Source organism: Arvicanthis niloticus, chromosome 1 (assembly GCF_011762505.2).
Source record: "Arvicanthis niloticus isolate mArvNil1 chromosome 1, mArvNil1.pat.X, whole genome shotgun sequence".
Lineage (NCBI taxonomy): Eukaryota > Metazoa > Chordata > Mammalia > Rodentia > Muridae > Arvicanthis > Arvicanthis niloticus.
This window is the reverse complement of record NC_047658.1, coordinates 150,107,898-150,129,532: the sequence shown is the minus strand read 5'-3', so window position 1 is coordinate 150,129,532 and position 21,635 is coordinate 150,107,898. Positions and strand designations below refer to the sequence as shown.

Below are 21,635 nucleotides of genomic sequence, written 5' to 3'. Positions count from 1 at the left end.
CCAATGAGCATGCCAAAGCGGGCGGGGCTAGCCCACAGGCCTCAGCCCTACGCACAGGGGTACAGGCAACTGGGGAAATGGGGAGCGGGAAAGGTGGTCCTTCCTCAGGGAAGAGAACACCAAACGGTCAGCCCAAATAATACTATACAAACTGAGCGAGTAAGTTTTAGGAATAGATAAGTATATAGATATAAACATGTAATAACAGGGAAGGAAGAAGAGAGGCCATGAATTTGAAGGAGACTAAGGAGAGATATATGGGTTTGGGGAAAAGAAAGGGAAGGGAGAAATGTCGTAATACTATAATCTCAAAAAAAATTTTTTTTTTAATTTAAACTAAAGATGACACTGTAAATACCTTTACGCAATTGTTAAGGGTATTTCCATTATAAGAAGGAAGTAGAAATTTTCTGTCTGCTTGTTGGCAAAGTGCAAACAAATTCAAATGTGGCCCAAATGATTCATGAGCATTACTCACAATGCTCATGAACTAGCAGGGCCTCAGTCATACAAAGCAGGTTCTTACGGTAACAGGCAGATGTGGATCTGAAACTAACTTGCCTTAGAGGCAGCCATGATTTCATTAAGCCCAGAACGAACACGTGCATGCCGGGAAGGCAATCAGAAAAGAAGTGAAGAGAAGAACCGTGCTTGAGAAATCTCAGCACAGTAAAGACTAACAGCCTGAGCGTCTGCACTCGCAGTTATCACAGAACACAGTGGACCTACACGGGGAGTTTATTCCCATGGCAACTTCCATGACAGAGGCAATGAATGCTGGGCGGTGCCAGGAGATGTCTTGTCTACTTTGCCCCAGACACACAAATGGTGGCCAAATCACTAACCAGGTTCCTGTGCCCAGCCCTGCTGGGTGGCTCTGTCAGTTTGCCCTTTGCCCGGGTTTCCTCCCGCAGCCTGGGTGGTGAGCTGCCGGCACCCACTGACTTTGTGGTCCAGCATGCTTACCTACTGCCCCTATCCTCTTCCCAGGGCTTCAATTTTTCTTAAAGAACGTACAGATTACTTACTTCAAAAACAAAAATCTGGAGCTGGCAAGTTGGCTCCGTGATTAAGAGTACTTGTTGCTCTTACAGAGGACCTGAGTTCAATTCCCAGCACTTGCACGGTAGCTCATGACCACTTGTAACTCCAGTCCTAGAGAATCTGACGCCCTTCTTCTGAACAACGTGAGCACAAGGCACACATGTGGTATGCATACCTATGTGTAGGCAGAATACTCACACACATAAAATAATAAAATAAATCTAAAATGAAAAATTGTAGGAGTGGAAGATGTAGCTCAGTTAGCATGGCGCTGACCAAGCGTGAACGAAGCCCTCGGCTCGTCCTCGGCTCGGCCCTAGTGCCACAGTATACCAGCTAAGCATGCGTGATGGAGCGTGCCTGACACTAAGCCCAGCACTTGGAAGGTGGAGATAGAAAAAGCGCAGACTCAAAGTCACCCTCAGCTACACAGTGAGTTAGAGAGCAGACAGGACTACATAAAGCTCTGTCTTGGCTGAATGCCTTTGATCTCGGCATGAGGGTGGCAGAGGCAAGTAGATCTCTATGAATTTGAGGCTATAGTGAGATCCTGTCTAAAATAAATAGTGTGTGATTTACAGGATGATTATAGTTCTGTAGCAATTACATAGAGTTCCACAAAGAAAACGCACCAAGGCAAAATGAAAAGGCTGGGAAGCAGAATGAACAGGTTTTTTTGGTCCTGGTGTACTTTTAGGACTTCGTTAATGATGTAAGGTCACAGCTTTAATATTTAAAGGCCAGGCGGTGGTGGTGCATGCCTTTAATCCCAGCACTTGGGAGGCAGAGGCAGGTGGATTTCTGAGTTCGAGGCCAACCTGGTCTACAAAGTGAGTTCCAGGACAGCCAGGGCTACACAGAGAAACCCTGTCTCAAAAAAAAAAAAAAAAAGTGTGGCTTGTAACATCAAAATGAAATTTTGTAGAAAGCTCGAAGCCCTCTCATGGGAACAAGGACTATGTAAATTGTCTGCCTCTCACAGTCCACAGAGGACACAAGGGGTCCACCGAACACCACGCTGTAGGGCATCACACTGCCTGCCACACCGAGATTGAGGCCCTTCGTCAACAGCTAGGGGTTTTATTATTGTAGGTTTAAGAAATACCAAGTGAGAAAGTTTAAATGTGTAGGAAAAGCAAGCCGCTATTTACCAAGGAAAAAATATTTCCACTAATGAGAAATGCCCAATGCATATGAGACTAAGCTCATTCCTGGAGGCTTAGTGCCAATGTCAACGCTGGCACCACGCTCAGTATGCCACAGAAACCATAGGCATCAAAACCAAAATCAACAAGTGGGAGGACACCAAACCAAAAAGCTCTGGAAACAACCAACAAAACGAAAGGCAAGCTACAGAACAGGAGAAGCCTTTACAGACTGCATCTGATGGGGAGGCAGGGTGGAGGGAGAGGCAGGGAGGGTTCAGTTCTCAAAACACAGAGGAGACTTTTACAACATAGCAGAAAGAAACTTGCAACTCGATTTTAAAATGGGACTATGGACTTGATCAGGTTACTCTATGGACAAACAAATGGCCAACTGGAATATGAGAAATTCTTAAGGTCCTCACGAGAGAAATGCAAATCAGCACTGCAGTGAATGGCTACTCACACCTGCTGGGGATCAGCACTGCAGGGAAAGGCTATTCACACCTGCTGGGGATCAGCACTGCAGGGAACTGCTATTCACACCTGCTGGGGATCAGCACTGCAGGGAACTGCTATTCACACCTGCTGGGGATCAGCACTGCAGGGAAAGGCTATTCACACCTGCTGGGGATCAGCACTGCAGGGAAAGGCTATTCACACCTGCTGGGGTAGTTGCTGCCAGAAAAACAAACAAACAAAAAAGTATTTGCTGAGACGAGGAAGAACAAGAACCCTTGACAGTGGAGATACAAAATGACACAGCAGCAGCAGAAATCAACATCCAGGTACTTGCAGAAAGTGTGGAGGGCGGCTGGGAGGACCAGAGGAAAAGGCACTTATCATCAATCCTGTCGGCCAAAGTTCAAGCCCTCAAACCTATATGTTGGAAGATGAGAATTAACTCCTGTAAGTTGTTCTCTGACCTCTATGTGAACACACACACACACACGCACGCACGCACGCACGCACGCACGCACACACACAAACACACACACAACGTCAAAAGACAAGCTTTAAAAGTACATATGATGGCTCGAGAGTTGGCTCAGTGGTTAAGACCAATGGCTGCTCTTGCAGCAGACCCAGGTTTGGTTCTCAGCATCCACAACCATGGGTAACCTCTAGCTCCAGGGGACCTGATGCCTTCTGCTGCCATCTGTGGGCTCTGCACACATGTGGTGCACAGATATACATGGAGGCAAACAATCATACACATAGAACAAAAATAAACCTTTTAAAAACATAGATAGTAGATAGATCGATAGATAGATGATAGATAGATAGATAGATAGATAGATAATAGATAATAGATGGCTGGGGGCAAAGTCTCCGTGGTAGAGCACCTGCCTAGCTAGGATCTACATTCAACCTAGCACTTTGTATTTAGGGGTTTTTTTTGTTTGTTTGTTTGTTTGTTTGTTTCTTTGTCTGTTTGAAAAAAAAAAAAAAAGAAAAAGCCTTCAGTGGTGGCATACACCTTTAATTCCAGGACTTGGGAGACACCGGCAGATGGATCTCTGAGTTTCAGGCCAGCTTGGTCTACAGAGTGAGTTCCAGGACAGCCAGGGCCACACAAAGAAACCCTGTCTCAAAAAAAACAAAGAACAAACAAAACAAATGAACAAACAAACAAAACAGCAAACAGAGACTATCTATCATTATTTTTGAGATGACTACCAAAAGAGTTGAGAGCAGGATCTTGAAAACAGATTAACACTTGCACTTGCATAATCATGGCGGCATTATTTAATTATTTATTTATTTATTTTTGGTTTTTCGAGACAGGGTTTCTCTGTATAGCCTTGGCTGTCCTGGAACTCACTCTGTAGACCAGGTTGGCCTCGAACTCAGAAATCCACCTGCCTCTGCCTCCCAAGTGCTGGGATTAAAGGCATGCGCCACCACTGCCTGGCGCGGCATTATTTATAACTGCCATAAATTAAAATGACCTGACTGTCCAGACAGGTGAAGGGTTTAAAAAGTATACGCAGACAGCAAGGAGTGCCAGCCAACATGAATGAACCTTGAGGACGCTAGGCTATGGAAAGGACACAAAGCTTAAGGCAAGCAGGCTACAGAGATCTGCACTGTACACAGCCAACAATATATTTGCAGACTTAAAAACTCACTGAGGGACTGCAACCAAGGCTCATGCTGGGTACCAGAGTTCATTTCTCGGCACCCACACCATGTGGCTCACACCTGCTATAACCCTGGGTCTAGGGGATCCGATATTCAATTCTGGTCTACGTAAGCAACTGCTCTGTGGCTCACACCTGCTATAACCCTGGGTCTAGGGGATCCGATATTCAATTCTGGTCTACGTAAGCAACTGCTCTCATGTGTGCCCACACACCAAGAGATTAAAAAAATAAATATGAGGGGGTAAAAAACTCATTAAGATGCTAGAGCTCATGTTAAGCACGAACCTGCTTCAGCCTGATAGCTTGACACTTGGTCTTTCTTCTTACAGAAGAGTAGAAGGAAGAGGATGCTGTACTTAGGTCAGACACCTCCTAACCTACTTAGATACAGCTTAGATACAATGTGCTTCCCCAAAAGGCTTGTGTGCCAACAACTGCCTCCCCACAGGTGGGCTCAATCACAGAGAAGAAGCTGTGTCGTGAGGACGCTGACACCATCTCTAGGTTGATTCGTTGACGCTGATATCACTGGGAAGTGACAGAAACTTTTGGAGGTGAGGACTAACGGGAGGAAGCAGCTGACTGAGGCACATCCTTGGGGGTTTTCTTGTTGCAGGGCCTTCTTTCTCTGGCTCTCCATCCTTGTGCCCACAAGATAAGCCCACTCTGTTTCCCCATGCCCCCTGCTATGGTATCTGCTTCACTGAAGGTCTGTAAATAGTACATTCAGCTCCATATGAGAACTGGGGCTCAGAATAAATCTTTCTCTTTAAAACTGCTTCTCTTGGGTACATGTTATAGTGATCAGGGTATAAGGCAGCGTGTTCTCACAATAAAACACAATTATGGGGGGGGGGGCTGGATGGATGGCTCAGTGGTTAAGAGCACTGACTGCTGTTTCAGAGGTCCTGAGTTAAATTCCCAGCAACCACATAGTGGCTCACAACCATCTGAAATGGGATCCGATGCCCCCTTCTGGTGTGTCTGAAAACAGCTACAGTGTACTCGTCATATATATAATAAAATCATTTTAAACAATTAAATTAAAAAAAATACAATTATGAAAAACCAAGACTCTGGAAGTTCACTCTCTCACCAGGTCCACAGTAAATGTGCTGGGATCCAGGAGGCAACAGAGAGGAAAAGTCACCAACAGGGAGGTATCTGACCTAAATACAGCATCCTCTTCCCTCTCGCACTCTTCTGTAAGAAGAAGGATCAGGTGTTGAGATATCAGGCTGGATTTGGGTTCAGGGGGACAAGCTCTCACTGGTTGGGGCTGGGAAAGCTATCTAAAGGAACAGAGACTGAGGTTTGCACAGCAGGGAGAGGAGGGACCAAGGAGTCATCCCAGGACGTAGGTAGAAACAGAGAAGGCTGCATTGCTGCTCCAGTCTCCCTGGGTGAGCCTCCTACTGCTCTTGTGCAAACATGGTCTCTCCATATCTGCTTCATGACCCAGCCACAACTGCCACCACTCCCAATTGCCACCACACTCTCAATCCAAACTCAGAAACCCCTTGGCATCTCAGGTAGACTCTGATCCCAAAGCAGCAGATGACATAAAGATGTGACTGTCTGATCATGCAATAACTGGGTACAGAGATGGCTCTACCCTGCTTCTGAGCAAGCTGCCTTTGCCCCCTGTGAACTCTGTGTGCCGAGCCTTCACCTGCCTCCATCCTGGCTGCAGGGGACTCGCTTCCCTAAGTCCTGTGAAGTCCTGAATCTCACCTCTCGGGGAGCAGCCTCATGCCCGCTGTGCAGAGGATGTAAAGGGGTGTCTCCCTGTGCTTCTTCACAGGCACGTGAGCGGCAGCGAAGCTCAGCAGAGGTCGAAGGTAATCACTAGCATGTTCTGGAGTGTCTGCCATTGCGGAGATCCCTTAAAAACAATGCAAAACAACAATAACAGAAAATATAGAGAGAGACATATGTGTGTGTCTATATGTGTATATAGACACATACACACATACACACACACATACATATATATGTTTAAATGTAGAGTACATAATACTCAAAAAATGAACACTCATAAGATTCTGTCGAAAGAGCTGGCTGGTAGTGGTGCAATCCTTTGGGGTTTTTTTGTTTTTTTGGTTTGGTTTGGTTTGGTTTGGTTTTTTTTTTAGGGGGGGGGGGTCAGACAGGGTTTCTCTGTATAGCCCTGGCTGTCCTGGAACTCACTCTGTGTAGACTAGGCCGGCCTCGAACTCAGAAATCCACCTGCCTCTGCCTCCCAAGTGCTGGGATTAAAGGCGTGCGCCACCACCGAGGTACAATCCTTTAATCCCAGCACTCTGGAGGCAGAGGCAGGTGGATCTCTGACTTTGAGTCCAGCCTGGTCTACAGAGCAGATTCCAGGAAACCCAGGGCTACACAGAGAAACCCTGTCTCACACAAAACCAACCAAACAAACAAAAAGATTCTGTGGAAGGACCTACATGTATGTTTTTGAAAGAAGCAGGATGACAATGGATTAGAGATTCCTCTTACTGTCCAGATCACCACAGAGACAAGGGAAGCTTCCTTCCTCTTTTCCCTCTGACGCCCAGACCAGGTTAAAGATCAACAACAAAACTCATTCTGATTAGTACCTGGCTTTATTTTCTTAACCACAGGCTGGCTGTTCCGGTCTCTCATCTGTTTGATGTCCAGCAAGTCATGGGGGTTCCCATTATGCCTTGGCCAGAAGTAAACAAAAATCCGGGAACCGCTGCTGCCACAGTCAACTACGAGTCCATAATTCAGATTTGGGTCTTCCGTGTTGGTGGCTTCGAGGTCTCCAACCCGAGCCAAATACCTAAGAGGGAGAAAATAAAATGACTCAGGTCCACAACGAGGACTGGCACTCGCTTCAGTTGCCCGTGTGTCTTCACCAACATCTTACACATCCTATGGGCCAAGCTTCTGTGTACTTGGATTATAGCTATGTATACATGGTATATCACAAAATAAAGTAAAAAAATAAATGTTTTTGGTTAGTTGGTTAGACACGCGTTAGTTGAGTGTGTGCTAGCCTAGCCTTTCACACCGGCTGCAGAAGGAAAAAGATTTTCTTTCTTTTTAATTTTTTTTTATTTATTTAATTGGCTGACTAACCAAAAGATCTGATTAAACCTAGGGTCTCACATGGGCTAGACAAGCATTGTATCACTGGGTTATATCCTCAGACCATGAAGTAGTTTTGACAGACTTTCAGAATGCTGAAGACACTCTGTCTCTATACTGTAACTTGAAACAGGTAGAGTTTCTTTGAGATTTGCTGCAATTGGGATGTAAAATTACCCTCATTATGGTTTCTACTGCTATGATAAACATCATGACCAAAGTACTTCGGGCAGGAAAGGGTTATTTCATCTTATTATTTCAGATAACATTTCATCACTGTGGGAAGTCAGAGAAGGAACTCAGGGTAAGAACCTGGTGGCAGGAAGTGATGCAGAGGCCATGGAAGAGTGCTGCTTACCGGCTTGCTCTAACACCACCCAGGACCATCTGCCAAAAGGTAGCAGAACTCACAGCAGTCTGGGCCCTGTGTTGTAGATCGTTAATTCAAATAATGCCCCATAGACTTGCCAACTGGCCAATCTCAGGGAGACATTTTTCTCAATTTAGGTTTCTCTCTTACCAGAAGAATCTAGTCTGTGTCAAGTTGACAAAAAACCAAAACAGCAACAACAAACAAAAACTAACAGGCCAGGCATGGTGGCACAGGTCTTTAATCCCAAGACCTGCTCTAGAGGTAGAAACAGGTAGATCTCTGTGAGTTCAAGGCTTGGTCTACCATAGTGAGCTCCAGGCCAGCCAAAGCTACATAGTAAAATCTTGTCTCAAAACAAAAGGAAAACAAAAACAAACTAACTAAACAAAGGCAACACAAAACCCTACTCAAAAAAAATTTATATTCTGTTACATTAAAATCTATTGGTTTATCTTACACTACAAAAGGATTGCTTTTTGCAACAAGGCAGGATTCCTTAACAGCATTATTAGAAAAGAAATTTGACTCAATGATTTAATGCAAATCTTCCTAGAGTTGACACATTTTATTTTACAGTGAATTTTCAAAAAATTCACTAACATCAGCACCAATTTTTCTCATAAAAATCTTTAAGGTACTGGAAAATGCCAAATTTACAGTTGCAAAAATAAACTAGATTTTAATTCCCACTTGGAAGCTCAATTTTTTTCCACGTAAGTCCTGTCATCTGTTTTTTGGGGTTTTTTTTGGGGGGGGGGTTGTTTTGTTTTGGTTTGGTTTTTTTTTTTTTTTTTTTTTTTTTTGGCGGTAACAGGTTTATCTCACTCATTTTCAAGAAAAGGTCTACAGGTGAAGAGTGTAACTTCATGGTAGACTGCTGGCCTAGCATGTATGAGGCCCAAGATTTAAACCCTTGTATGCCAATTTTTTTTCATTTTTAAGATATATGTATTACTTTGTGTCTGTGTTTTTGCACACATGTGTGAGTGTGTGTGTGTGTGTGTGTGTGTGTGCGCGCGCGCATGCACGCGCTATGTACAGGGCTGATGCATATGGACCCCAGAAGAGGGCACTGGGTACCTTGGAACTGCAGTTGCAGGCCTTTGTGAGCTGCCATGTGGGTACCTGGGTCCTATGCAAGAGCAACCAGGGCTCTTAACCACTGAGCCATTTCTCTACCCACACATTCTCCCTTTTATGAGACAGAGTCTCCCTATGTAGTTCTGTGGCTGGGCCTACAATTTGCTCTGTATACCAGGTTGATCTTGAACTCACAGAGAGCTAGCTACCTACCTCTGCCTTCTGAGCGCAGGACCACCACACCTGGATGTAAGATAGAATCTTTAAAAATAAATAAAATGTCTATGAAACACCTAAGTCTGAACACTACAGTTTTCCTTACAGTCCTTTCTTCAGGGAAAAATAGTGTTCTGGGATAAAAACAGCTAGATTTAGTTCACAGCTTACCTGCCCAAGGATTCCCCCCATGGCAGTTTCGGTGTGCAGGAGTGTTGAATGTCTATTTCTCATCTCATCACATAGTAAATAAAACGCAGTAACCCCTGCCCGGCTACAACTGTAATCACAAAGCAGAGTGCCGTAACTACAAGCACAGTTTAGTATTGCTATATTGATTTGTGTGAAGCCATCACCAGTTCACCTCCTCTTACGTCACCCAGGCGAATGGCAACAAGTTGGAAAAGGTGAAGAACAGAGACCCAAGCATCCAGCAATGAGTGACCAGGTAAATAAGACGTGCTCTGTACATACAAAGAAATGTTATTCAGCTCTACAAAGCAGGATCTCATTACATGCTGCCACAGGACATTATGCCAAGAGAAATAAGCTAGTTCCAAAAGATAAACGCGCTATTCATTCCACTGGCATGAGGTGTGTAAAGGAGTCAAAGTCATAGGAAAAAAAGGGAAACAGCTGGGGACCACTGGCTGGCAGGAGGAATAGAGAGGAATGTGATGGGTAGAGAGTCCAGACTCTAAGATGGCGGAGTTCTGGAGATCTGTTTTGTAACAGTGTAAATAGTCTGACCACCCACTCAACTACACTTAAAAGTGGTTATGATATTAACCATTGTGATTCACTACAATGACAAGGGTAGGTAACATCTCAGCATTACCACAGTTTTGAATTCACAGCCCTCAGAAAAGACTCACACTTTTCTTGTGAACCATTGCTGTAAGAAAACCTTCTTTTTCTCCTAAGCATCCACCCTCTTACCCTCTTTTCTACTTATTCTTTCTCATCATCTTTGGCATGGTTTTCCTGCCCGCCTGCTTGCTTGCTTACTCGCTTTAGTGAGGCCAGGTCCCATGTATCTTGACCTCCACCTCCCAAGTACTAGGGTTACCGGTTTATATATCACTACATCTGGTTAATGCAGTACTAGAGTTCAAACCTAGGGCTTTATACACGACTTAACAACTGAGCTACATGCCCAGACTGGTTTCTCAGAAAGCCCTGTGCATCTGTGCTAGCTCTGATATTACTGACAATAATGTCAAAAGCCTTTCCTTCCTATCTGTCCGTCCGTCCATCCATCCATCCATCCATCCATCCATCCATCCATCTTTGATACAGGGTCTCACAAAGTAGCTTTAACTCACCAGGAATATATAGACCATGTTGGCCTCAAACTCACAGAGATCCATCTGCCTCTGCCTCCCAAGTGCTGAGATTAAAGGTGTACAACACACTGGCCTCCTTTTTTGAAAAAGTTGTGTACCTGTGAGCACACACACAGGTACAGGTGTTGGGGGGGTGGGTAATGAACCACCCAAAGGGGTACTGGTGCTGGGAACTCATTCAAGTGCTCTGCAAGAACAATACACACTCTTAACCATGGCACCGTGTCTCCAGCCACTGAAAAGCTTTTTCCTTCTGCTCTAGGAGTCCAGCATGCCCTTTGAGTAGCTAGTATATATTAAGCATGAACCCTTAAGGTTTCTCTCCATTTGCTTAGGCCATTTCTCAAGAGCAGGCAGCCTGCCTGCAGCACTTGTCACTGTCAGTGATCCTTATGCCTGTGCCTAAGATGAGCTACATCTGTTCTCACTGTTTCTAGAGCCCACAGCATGGAGCTGTCGGCTTGTTTACGATTCTTTCATGTCTTTCTTCTGCTATCCTCAGAATCAACTGGCCTCTTAAAGCAGTTTCAATGACTTTGCAGAGTGTCCTTATCCTTTCTGACTCTTGCTGAAATGAGCGGTTTCACAGGTCTAATTTTGGTGCAGCTCAACTTAGCTTTCTCTTCCTTTAGACTTCATCACGAGAGCAACAGCAAAAAGAAAAACCATCAGCTGGCTTTAGAACACAGAGCAGAAAGGAAGGGACCAGGTGGTGTTCATCTTCTGATCCCTAGTGGAGTCTCTGAACAATCACTGCAGGCAGCAGAAGTCTCCATTTTCTTATCTTGCATACAGACAAGTAACTGAAGAAGGGCTTGCCCGCCCCCAGGAAGTAGCAGAAGCACCACTTTTGGAATGCTGGAGTCACTCGTGAAATCTCCTCCTCCTCCTCACACTTTCCAACAATCAGCCTGGCAGCCTCTATGCTCCTACGCAAGCCGACCCACAGCCCTTCCAGAATGTTTTCATTTATGTGTGCACAGCCTTGGCCAGCAGTGAGTTACTTGCACCACTGGACCTTTCTCCTTTGTTGGTGCCACAAAAATCAATGTCTAGAAAGGACCTAAAGCCTAAGAGAAAAATGTCTACAAGCTTTGGAATCCTTCAGCCAAGAAAGAGCCAAGTCGCCACCCACACCTCACTCACCTTCCCTTCTTTCTCTCAAATAGCTCAGATCCTCCTTCTCCCTCCAGCCTCTCCCCTCCCCACCTCCTTCTCTCTCTAACATGATTTTCCTCTAGTCACTGCTGAGTTGATGAGAGTTACCCACAAATACATCCGCTCAAGTCAACAAGACAGAAGGGCTTTTCATGGCCATAATCCTGAAAATATTAACAGCATTATAGCTATAACTGACCAAACGATTACCTGGCTCACTTGATCAATATCAATTATAGCACCTTCAGAGTTCAAACAGAACTTAGCAATGTGCCCAAAATCAATAAATGGGGCCTCCATCAGTATGGACCTAACAGCTCTTTGCTGAATGTCATCATATTTTATGACATTGCTCATAACTCAAAACCAAATATAGCATGACACTGCAGTCACTGTGCATGAATGGACTCAATACATGCCCAGAAAAACAGTTTGAAAGGTTATTGCTTGCCTCTTAACAAGGTTAGCTAAAGCAGACAGGCACGCTTATTACATAAACCCCTTGCTTGTAAGCTGACTAAATGCCATTAAGATAAAGCAAATGAATGCAAGAGAAGAGACGTCTCCAGTTTCACTAGAAAAGAACTCTTTCAAACTCTTATAAAAGAAAATCTAACTTCACATGCATATCCTAAAGTGAACCATTTTTGTTTTAATTGAATGTAAGGCCTCTTTTTGACCTCCAAAAACATTATGGGTATGTGCTCACAATTAAAAAGGAAGGAAGGAAGGAAGGAGGGAAAGAAGGAAGGAAGAACGAACGAACGACCCTCAGATTTTGAAATTGCCTACAGAAAACCCACATGGGAGCTTCTAATGTTTTCAGTCATATTACTTAGAAATGGTATATCACTAAGAGCTGAATAAAATGCAAGTTAAAGGTCTTTAACAGAAAATAAGTATTATGAAACACGAAGATGCAGAAAGATCACCGTAAACTTAGGCTTCATTTCCTGAGAACACAGAACTGCAGTGCTCCTTGGCACACAGTCTCCCCAGCAAAGGGTCTCCACATTTGCTCCTGTGGGGACACATATGCTCTGTCCCCGGCAGCATGGCACCATCTGTGCAACGCCACAGAACACTGTTTCAAACTTCAGCATGTGACTTAGGGATAGGAAGCATGGGACTATATTATATCTGTGTGTAATGTAAAAAGTCACAAGTAGAAGGACTTTCCTTAAATCAGAACCGTCAATAAAGCTTTCCTATGATTCCCAGTTTCCTGATCTGTCATTCTGTCATCAGCTAGTGCTCCCTAGTATTCATGCAGCAGCTGCTACTGCTATGGAGAGAGAGAGAGAGAGAGAGAGAGAGAGAGAGAGAGAGAGAGAGAGAGAACACAACTTTTTCTCTTCTGATTTCTGATCAAGGCTCAACTTTATTACAAAGCAGCAGCCTTACAGAGACAATGTTACTTATCTGCAGAATATACTTTGGGGCAGAGAAGGTAATTTAAAAAAAGAAAAATCAAAATCAGTATTACTTCAAATAATATACTCAGGCTAGAATTTGCATAATCAGTATATTGGGTGGTCTAGACGCTTTCTCTCTTTATTTGCTGCTAGTTTTGTTTTTCCAAGGCAGGATCTCAGCCCCTCTACCTCTCAAGTGTTAGGGTGACAGGCATGCACCACCCCAGATGGCTAAATGTTTTATTCCTAACTCAAATGACAAGACAAAACATTTTCACAGCTAGGAGGTGGTGGCACACCCCTTTGATCCCAGTACTTGGGAAACAGAGGCAGGTGGACCTCTGAGTTAGAAGCCAGCCTGGTCTACAGAGCAAATTCTAGGACAGCCAGGGCTACACAGAGAAACCCTGTCTTGAAAAGCCAAATGAAAAAGAAACAAAAAAAAAAAAAGGAAGGAAGGGAGAGAGGGAGAGAGGGAGATAGGGAGGAAAAGAGGGAGGGAAGGAGAAAAGGAAAGAAAAAAACAAAAAAAGGAAAAGAAGAAATTATTTTCACTCCCACTTTATGCACTAAAATAAACTGGATTGTAGCACTAAGTAAGACACCTCCCCAAGATTACCCACAGTGGCCATCACTCTGATTTGCTGTAATCTTTGGTTCTGTCTGAAAAGCGAGAGCTATGCTAAGTAAAACACTGGCAAACAAAAGGACTGACTGGTGGGATACAGTGACTTTCAGGTCAACCTTGCTTACAAAACAAGCAAAAGCAAAAACAAAACAATAAGATGAGAGAGAAGGAGGAGGAGAGAGAGGAAGGAGCGGAGGAAAAAGAACACAAAGAGGAAGAAGAGGAAGAGGAAGAAAAGGAGGAGAGAGGAAGACAAGGAGGAGGGAGAGGAAGACAAAGAGGAGGGAGAGGAAGATGAGGAAGGAGAGGAAGAAGAAGAGGAGGGAGAAGAACACAAGGAGGAAGGAGAGGAAGAGGAGAAGAGAGAGCACAAGAACAAGGAAGAAGAAAAGCAAGCAGTATGTATGAAAGGTTTTTATCTTATCACGATGTGCATGCACTTTTAGAACATGAACTTACAGTAGCATATCTGGTTGCTTACTCATGGGTCTCTTATGATTCATTTATGATTAACTTTGTTCTTGATTCTGAACGACTTATCTCAATTATTCACTCAGACCTGCTGTCTAATGAGGTTATGAACTCTGTGTTCGGGAGCCACGTTCTGTTCATCTTTGTACCCCAGTGTCTAATACAATACTATGAACCCATGGCAAGTACTCAGAGAATGTTTGACCCCTAGACGTCTCCTGGAGGCTGCCACAAGAGGAATTTATAGCACACAGCTGGTAGCGGCAGTGTGCACAAGGCTGTCAATTAAATAACAATAACCTTGGGGGTACAAGGCTGCTGACTGCTTAAGCGGATGGGTTCAGGATGCTAGGACTTTGGTAATGTCCTTCAGTGGATAATGTGTGTGTTCCACAGTTCCACAGCGATCTCATTTCAATTAAACCAACCTAACAAGTAGTTATAGGATCTGGTCGCTTAGGACACAGTGGGTCACTGTACCTCCTACAGCTCACTCCAGGCTTTACTCTGCTTTATCTGCGTTGCGTTGCTACCCCTCCTCTCTGCTCAAGTAAGTCTCTGCTTTCTTATGTCCTTCCAATTCATTCTCCACAATGCCATCAATGTGAGCTTGTTTGTTTGCTTTTGCTTGCTTGTCTTTCAAGACAGGGTTTCTCTGTATGGCCTTGGCTACCCTGGAACTCACTCTGTAGTTCAGGCTAGCCTGGAACTCAGAGATCCACCTGCTCAGCCTCCCGAGTGCTAGGACCAAAGGTGTGTGACACCACTGCTAAGCTTTTTTTTTTTTTTTCTTTTTGTTAAAGATTTATTTATTTATTTTATGCATATGAGTACACTATTGCTCTATTCAGAGACACCAGAAAAGGGCATCAGATCCCATTACAGATGATTGTAAGCCACCATGTGGGTGCTGGGAATTGAACTCGGAACCTCTGGAAGAGCAGTCAGTGCTCTTAACTGCTGAGCCATCTCTCCAGCCCAGTGCTGAGCTTTTTAAAAGAGCAAGTCCTAACACACCTCCCTTCAAACCCTTCTAAACATTTTCTCTGCCCTTACGTTGAAATCTGGAACAGTTCCACCCATCATCCCTGCCTCCCGCTCCTATCCCCGTCCCTGATCTAACAGTGTAACCAGCCAGACCCTAATATACCTCTCCACTGTACAGCTCACTACTAACCAGCCAGACCCTAATCTACCTGTCAGCTCACTACTCATCCTCTGACTGTTCACCCCGGCCATGTTAGCTAATCTGTATGGAATCCAGTCAGATCATGCCATCTGCCAATGGAAAGCTGTGCTAAGGTCTGTCAAGAAAATCCCATGAAGCAGCAAAGAAACTCAACTTATGGACTCAAAAGTGAAACTTAAGATTTTAATGAACAAATTTATTTTCCTGCGTGACTACTATAGCGACGCAAACAGTCTATTCTCTCCTGGAAAGGAGGACCTAAGCTACAAATGAATGAGAGTTCTCGTAGAAGGAAGGTTGAACATACAAGCAGCTGTTTGGTAGACCAGCAGCACCTGGACATCGTGGCTCTCCACACGATTTTAACTGATTAAAGACAACAGGAAATATGAAATGAGAAATTCTGGGGACAGAACCAATGAAAAGTAAGAATTTGTCACAATTCTGACCACAAAAAGCTTCAATGTGAGTGTTGCTAGAAGATTCGGGCAAGATTCACCTCTATCCTTACTATAAAAGGGCTGTGTAGAGCCCGCTTCTCTCTTGATGGGACCTGAATGAGAATACCTGTGGCCTTGGGTGCTATTGGCTGCAATTTTACAACCATTAAATAATCTTGTAAATGGCAAGATGGAGAAGTACAGCAACTTCCATCCTGCTGGCTAATGTGGCTGGTGTCACAGCCTCTGTGTCTCTGGACATCAAGTGATATGTGCCAGTAGGGTTGTTTTTTTTTTTTTTTTTTTTTTGTAATTATTATTATTTAAGTTGATTTGAGTTATTAGTTGGAGCCCAAAGTCCCCTGGTACATGTCTAAGAAGCAATTCAAAAGAAAGAAAGAAAGAAAGAAAGAAAGAAAGAAAGAAAAAAATATTAAAATGAGTTTTCTATAGAAGAATTTAGGCCCGACAGGCAGTGGTGGCTCACACCTTTAATCCCAACACTTGGGAGGCAGAGGCAGGTGGATTTCTGAGTTCGAGGCCAGCCTGGTCTACAGAGTGAGTTCCAGGACAGCCAGGAGCCAGGGCTACACAGAGAAACCCTGTCTCAAAAAAACAAAAAACAAAAGAAGAAGAAGAAAGAAAAAAAGAAAAAAGAATGAAAGAATGAATGAATGAATGAATGAATTCAGGCCCTCTCATGCAGATGTTAGGACATTGAAAGCACAGGAAATAATTCGGGGAATTTTTCTGTGAAAAAAGGATACTCTGCTTTCACTGGACAGAATTAACAGTACGTGCAACCTTATGGAAGGCATATTAATGAGCCAGGTATGGTGGGTGCACACCTTTAGGCCCAGTACTTGGGAAGCAGAGGCGGGCAGACCTCTATATAGCCAGGGCTACATAGAGAATCCGAGATTACCCAGGGCTATCTAATGAGGCCCTATTTTAAACAAACAAACAAACAAACAGAAATAAAATATCCAAAATAAAACACACAGAGGAAAAAAAAAAAAAAAAAAAAAACCCCACATCATCAGTTGGTTTGGGGAAAGCTTCTAGGCTCAATGCACATGTAGCCAGAGTCCTCAAAGAACAGAAAAATAGATACAAAGATGATGGTCAAAAATTTTTTAATTTGATTTTAAAACTCTTATAGATCTACAAATCTAAGGGTCGTGTTAGAGTCACCTTTGTACCTCAGTGTCTGCAGAACAAGCTCTCCACGCATGACTGCTCCCAAGCAGAGAGAGTGTTTTCATGGAGAAAACACTCACAAAGCACAGCACAGTCAAACCGCTTCAGATCACTAGGAGAACATCTCGGAAGCTCTCAGGAAGAAAGGAGACACATGTATACAGGATACACACGACAGCAGACTTCTCAGAAAGAATGCAAGCCAACAAAAAAAAGTGATCACTGAAGAAATTCTTTAACGATGGATTTTTTATAATTTCCAAAAATGAAAGCAAAGACTTTGTCAAAAGTTAAAAAAAAAAAAAAAGAAAGAAAGAAAAAGAAAATTGAAAATTGAAAGAATTCACCCCCTATAGACTCACCCTACTAGAAATGAGAAAAAGAATTTTTTAAGACAATGGGAATATGATACAAGATGCATGGATAAATATATTGGTAAACACACAAGTGTTTTTTTTTAATTCTTAAAAAAACCTTGAAAAGACAATTGACTGTTTAAGATAATAACAACAGTTATTGAATTCACACCATTTGTAGAAATAAAAGGTCTGACAATAGCTTAAAGACTGCTGGGAAAGGTGGACGGAAGACTTCCTGCTATCAGTCTGTTACAGCACATTACCTGAAGTACAAGCCATGTGATACAGCTACACACTATAAACCCTAAGGCAACCATGAAGAGGAATTAAATTATATCTGATTAATCCAACAAAAAGGAAAAAATAGAATTATAAAAAAAAAAAAGTACTCAATTCCAAAGAAAGGACCAAGGGGGAGGATGGACGAACACGACACACACAAATGATAAGACAGACCAGGTCTAAACATAACTAACAGACAAAACATAAATGGATTGATCACCCACACAGCCAGAATGGATAAAAAAGCAAGACCGAACTCACTATCTACGAAAAGCCCAACATACATACATACATACACACACACACACACACACACACACACACACACACACACACACGGTACTGTATAGGCAAAAGCACTGACTGCTCTTCCAGAGGACCCAGGTTTGGTTCCCAGTACCCACATGGTGTCTCACAACCATCCTTAACGCCAGTTCCAGGGGATCCAACACCTTCTGTCCTCTTTAGGCATGTGGTGCACATAAACACACACAGGACACACACATGCAAATAAAAATATTATTTTTAAAGACAAATTTAAAAGTACTGAAAAGAATAACACTAACATGATTAATAACAGAAGAAAGCTGAAACAGCTATGTTAATATCAGGCTAGTAGATTTCAGAGCAAAGAATAACATCAATGATAAAGAGACCCATTTAACAGAAAGAGAGAGAAGTCAATTCATCAAAAGTGCACAACAATCCTAAACATGTATTACCCAGTAAGCCTCAGTCCACCCAGACAAGAAAATAGAAAGCTATCTTTCATGGCTGAAATACAGCATCAGCATTCTTGAACTAAAACTGAACACAGCCAAAATGGAACTTAGGACTTTCCTTATGTAATGAATGGCATGCAATTTTACTAATAAAAATATATATCTCAGGAGTCAAAGGCAGTGCACTAAAGAGTTTATTTTAAAAGAAAGAAAGAAAGAAAGAGTCAGCCAAATTTGGTGCCACAGACTACAATCCCATTAGTCAAGACCCTGAACTGCACTGACAGCTTCCAAGTTCAAGTTGAGCTGCAAGTTCAAGCTCAGCCTACAGAGTGAGTTCGAGGTCATTCTGGGCCAGGGAAATTTAGTGAGAACCCTGTCTCAACCATCAAAATTTTAAAGAGGGTGAGGACATAACTTAGTGACATGATGCTTACCAAGCATGTGCAAGACCCTGGTTCAGTCCCCAGCATGGCAAAAAAAAAAAAAACAAAAAACAAACAAACAAACAAAAAACCGTTTCTAACTTCAAAACCAATCTGAGCAAAGTGAGAGAAAGCTGGCTTACCTCTCATACTGCCTATCTCGTGGTAACGAAGTGGCCCAATGTCGTAAATCCATGATTAATAGGAGTAAAAGGAGACAGGGTATAAAGAAGAGTCCCAGGAACGCCACCCGCTGACGGAGAAATGGGCTCACTGTGGGCACAGTAAAGTACCACGAAGCTGGGCAGAGGTAGGAAAAACTGATCCTGGAATGAGATAAACATTCGTTAAGTCCTAAAAAACTCTCTATAAACTACTGCTTTAAAACTAGATGAACGCCCTGAAAACAAAAATCCACGTCAACAGAAGTCTAAAGTTTTTTTTTTTTTTCAGTTGCAAATGAGAGACAAGCACCTGTATGGCTCATTGTATTCATATCATGCAGTTTAGAAAGACATGATGTGCTATTTCCAAACGCTGCGCTGGAGTAATCTAATGTTAATGGAAAGATGGGGGGGGGGGGCGCCTGTGGGGGGGGCACTTCCTAACACTGGTTAATCAAACCAGTTACCACTAGCAACGTTGTCAAGAAACCAGATGGTTACAAAAGTAACTTAACTGATTTTTTAAGTGCTTTAACAAATTATATACACAAGGAGACCTTTTCTTAAAATTAGTTTTAACAGATACATAGTAAAAACTGAATCTTTTGTTCTGACTCAACCACTTTTCAGAGACAACCACTGCTACTCTGAAGACCCCAGGTTATGGGCTGGAAAGTATTGGACTGGCCTTTCCAACGAACACCGCTTTGATGTCTTTGCATACACCTGACCAGAATGCAAAGTTTAGGTGCAGCCTCAGGGCAAACCTCACCTAGCCTCCCGGCGCCCCCCTTTCCCCCCCGCCCACCCCCGTCCCTGTTACCAACCTCCACTGAGCCCCCTGCCAGATATAACAGGTGAAAACCTTACCTAGCCATGGGTTCCCTTTAGTGGTCTCGACGTCTGTCACCTCCGTTTCCTTTTGCTCTGAGAGGGTGGTCTCCTAGTCCCAGGCATCTCCTAAGACTGCAGCCTGGAAAGGGTTGGCTGGCTTTCAGGCATGCCTCCAGCAGTGCCCAAAGGACCGGATCCCCGCAGTGACTGCACACTTCCCTCCCACTGTATTGACCCTCACTCCGTGTGGGTTCTCTCTCCTCCCGCGGACCCGGAGGATCCTACCACGCATCCCGGGCGCGGGGCTTTCCTATGGACAAGCTCCGCGCTCACAGAGCACGCCACCCCAGGTGGTAGGAACGGGGACTCCGCTTCCTCTCCTCGTTCCTCTCCGTCCCGCAGCTCTCCCGCAATCCCACTCACGGGATCCCGAGGCCCGCTCGTCCCTCTGCACAGCCCGGCCTGGTCCTCAGCTGTTCCCCGTGGCTCCCAACACAGCCGGAAGGAGGCCCGGCTGCTGGCGGCGCCACGTCCCCAAGGAAACCGCACCGAGCCAATAACTGCAGGGGACCCGGAGAGGCCCGCCCTGCGCGCAGCCGGAGCCACGGACAAACCCGCGGCGATCACACACTGAGCGTCTGTTCACAGCGGGGCCAATCCCCAAAGGTGCCCGGTCACGAATGCCCGCCCCTGGACTCCCGGCCGCGGCCAATGGAAAAGACGTCGCACCCAGGCTCCGCCTGGAGGGCGGGCTGGGACCCGCAGCTCGCACGGGTGAGGACACAGACTGCTGCAGGGCCAGTTCCCTGCTGGTGGCCTCCGCTGCAGCTTTCATTGTTGAACGTTCCTGTGGGTGGGTCTCTGGATGCTCACCACAGCCATGCACCCCTTGCCCATAACCTTTCTTCCCACAATGGTAGTTCCTCCATCCTGTCCCTTTTGCCCACAAATTGATGTCCCAGGATCACTGCCATCTCTCATGATAGAAACATCGTGAGAAAAAAATTAGAGACAGTGATGTCTGCATCAGAGCGCTCAGGTCTGTGTGCAGGTCATGAACATTTGTATTATTGTCCTCCTGGGCCATACGGTGACACAAAAGCAACAGTCCCTTTATTCTTGCTTACACCAGCCCTGTGCCTCATTTGCATGAAGAAGTCTCTTGAATGGCAGAAAATCTGAAGTTTTTACAACCTGTCCCTTTCATCACTGTCCACGATGCACCTACTGCGTCTCCTCACCTCTTGGTTAAGCTCCGGCGTGTACCCTTGCAGGTTTGGACCTGATAGTTTTTTTTTTTTTTTTTTTTCATTCTATTCCTCTCACCTACTTTATCAGCTCCTGATCATGGCTTACCTTTGGCTTAAGGGTGTCTTCCTCCAAAAATCTTACCCGACCCCCCACATCTCTTTATAAACACCCTCTGTTTCAGTTACCCTTTGAATTACAATCAGGTGCCTGTCTGCCCCACTAACTCCATATCTTTGAAAGCAGGACTATCTGCTTTTACACGTTCCCAAAGCTAAGTCACATATTCCCTCATAAAACACAGCTAACTTAGAATATAAATGAACACTGGGACAGGGATGAAGACCAAGAAAAGATCAATAGGGACAATTTCATTCAAAGCTGGCTGTAACCAGTGACAGTCACTGTCACGGCGTTTGGCACAGAATCGAAGCTGTCAGAGGAGTGAAGCAGCTTAATAGTGACAGGGACAGGGCTCGGATATCTCCGACTTGGGGCATTACTGCAAAGAGAGGCTGAAGGCTGGGTGACTGGTTCAGAGTACCACGCTCAACACTCTCCGGCTTGGCCTGAGCTACAGAGATTTTTCTTTTGAGCAAATAAAAAAGAAGCTAGCTGGGGTGGTGGCTCGTCTT

At 44.3% G+C, this 21,635-nt stretch overlaps 1 protein-coding gene across 2 annotated transcripts in view; it reads right to left on the bottom strand.

Annotated features, from left to right (window-relative positions):
* Window positions 1-20,376, bottom strand: part of Entpd7 (ectonucleoside triphosphate diphosphohydrolase 7) — a 39,927-nt gene extending 19,551 nt beyond the window's left edge. The window contains exons 1-5 of one of the 2 annotated variants that reach the window (XM_034509278.2): window positions 20,176-20,376; window positions 19,789-19,891; window positions 18,898-19,080; window positions 6,937-7,142; window positions 6,071-6,221 (exon numbers count right to left, since the gene is read on the bottom strand). In XM_034509278.2, the coding sequence (XP_034365169.1) occupies window positions 6,071-6,221; window positions 6,937-7,142; window positions 18,898-19,080; window positions 19,789-19,796 (548 nt within the window). In that variant the 5' untranslated portion in view covers window positions 19,797-19,891; window positions 20,176-20,376. Of the gene's footprint in view, window positions 1-6,070; window positions 6,222-6,936; window positions 7,143-18,897; window positions 19,081-19,788; window positions 19,892-20,037 lie in introns of both variants that reach the window. The other variant, XM_076921868.1, reaches the window with a different exon arrangement.
* Between the last annotated feature and the right edge of the window lie 1,259 nt (window positions 20,377-21,635).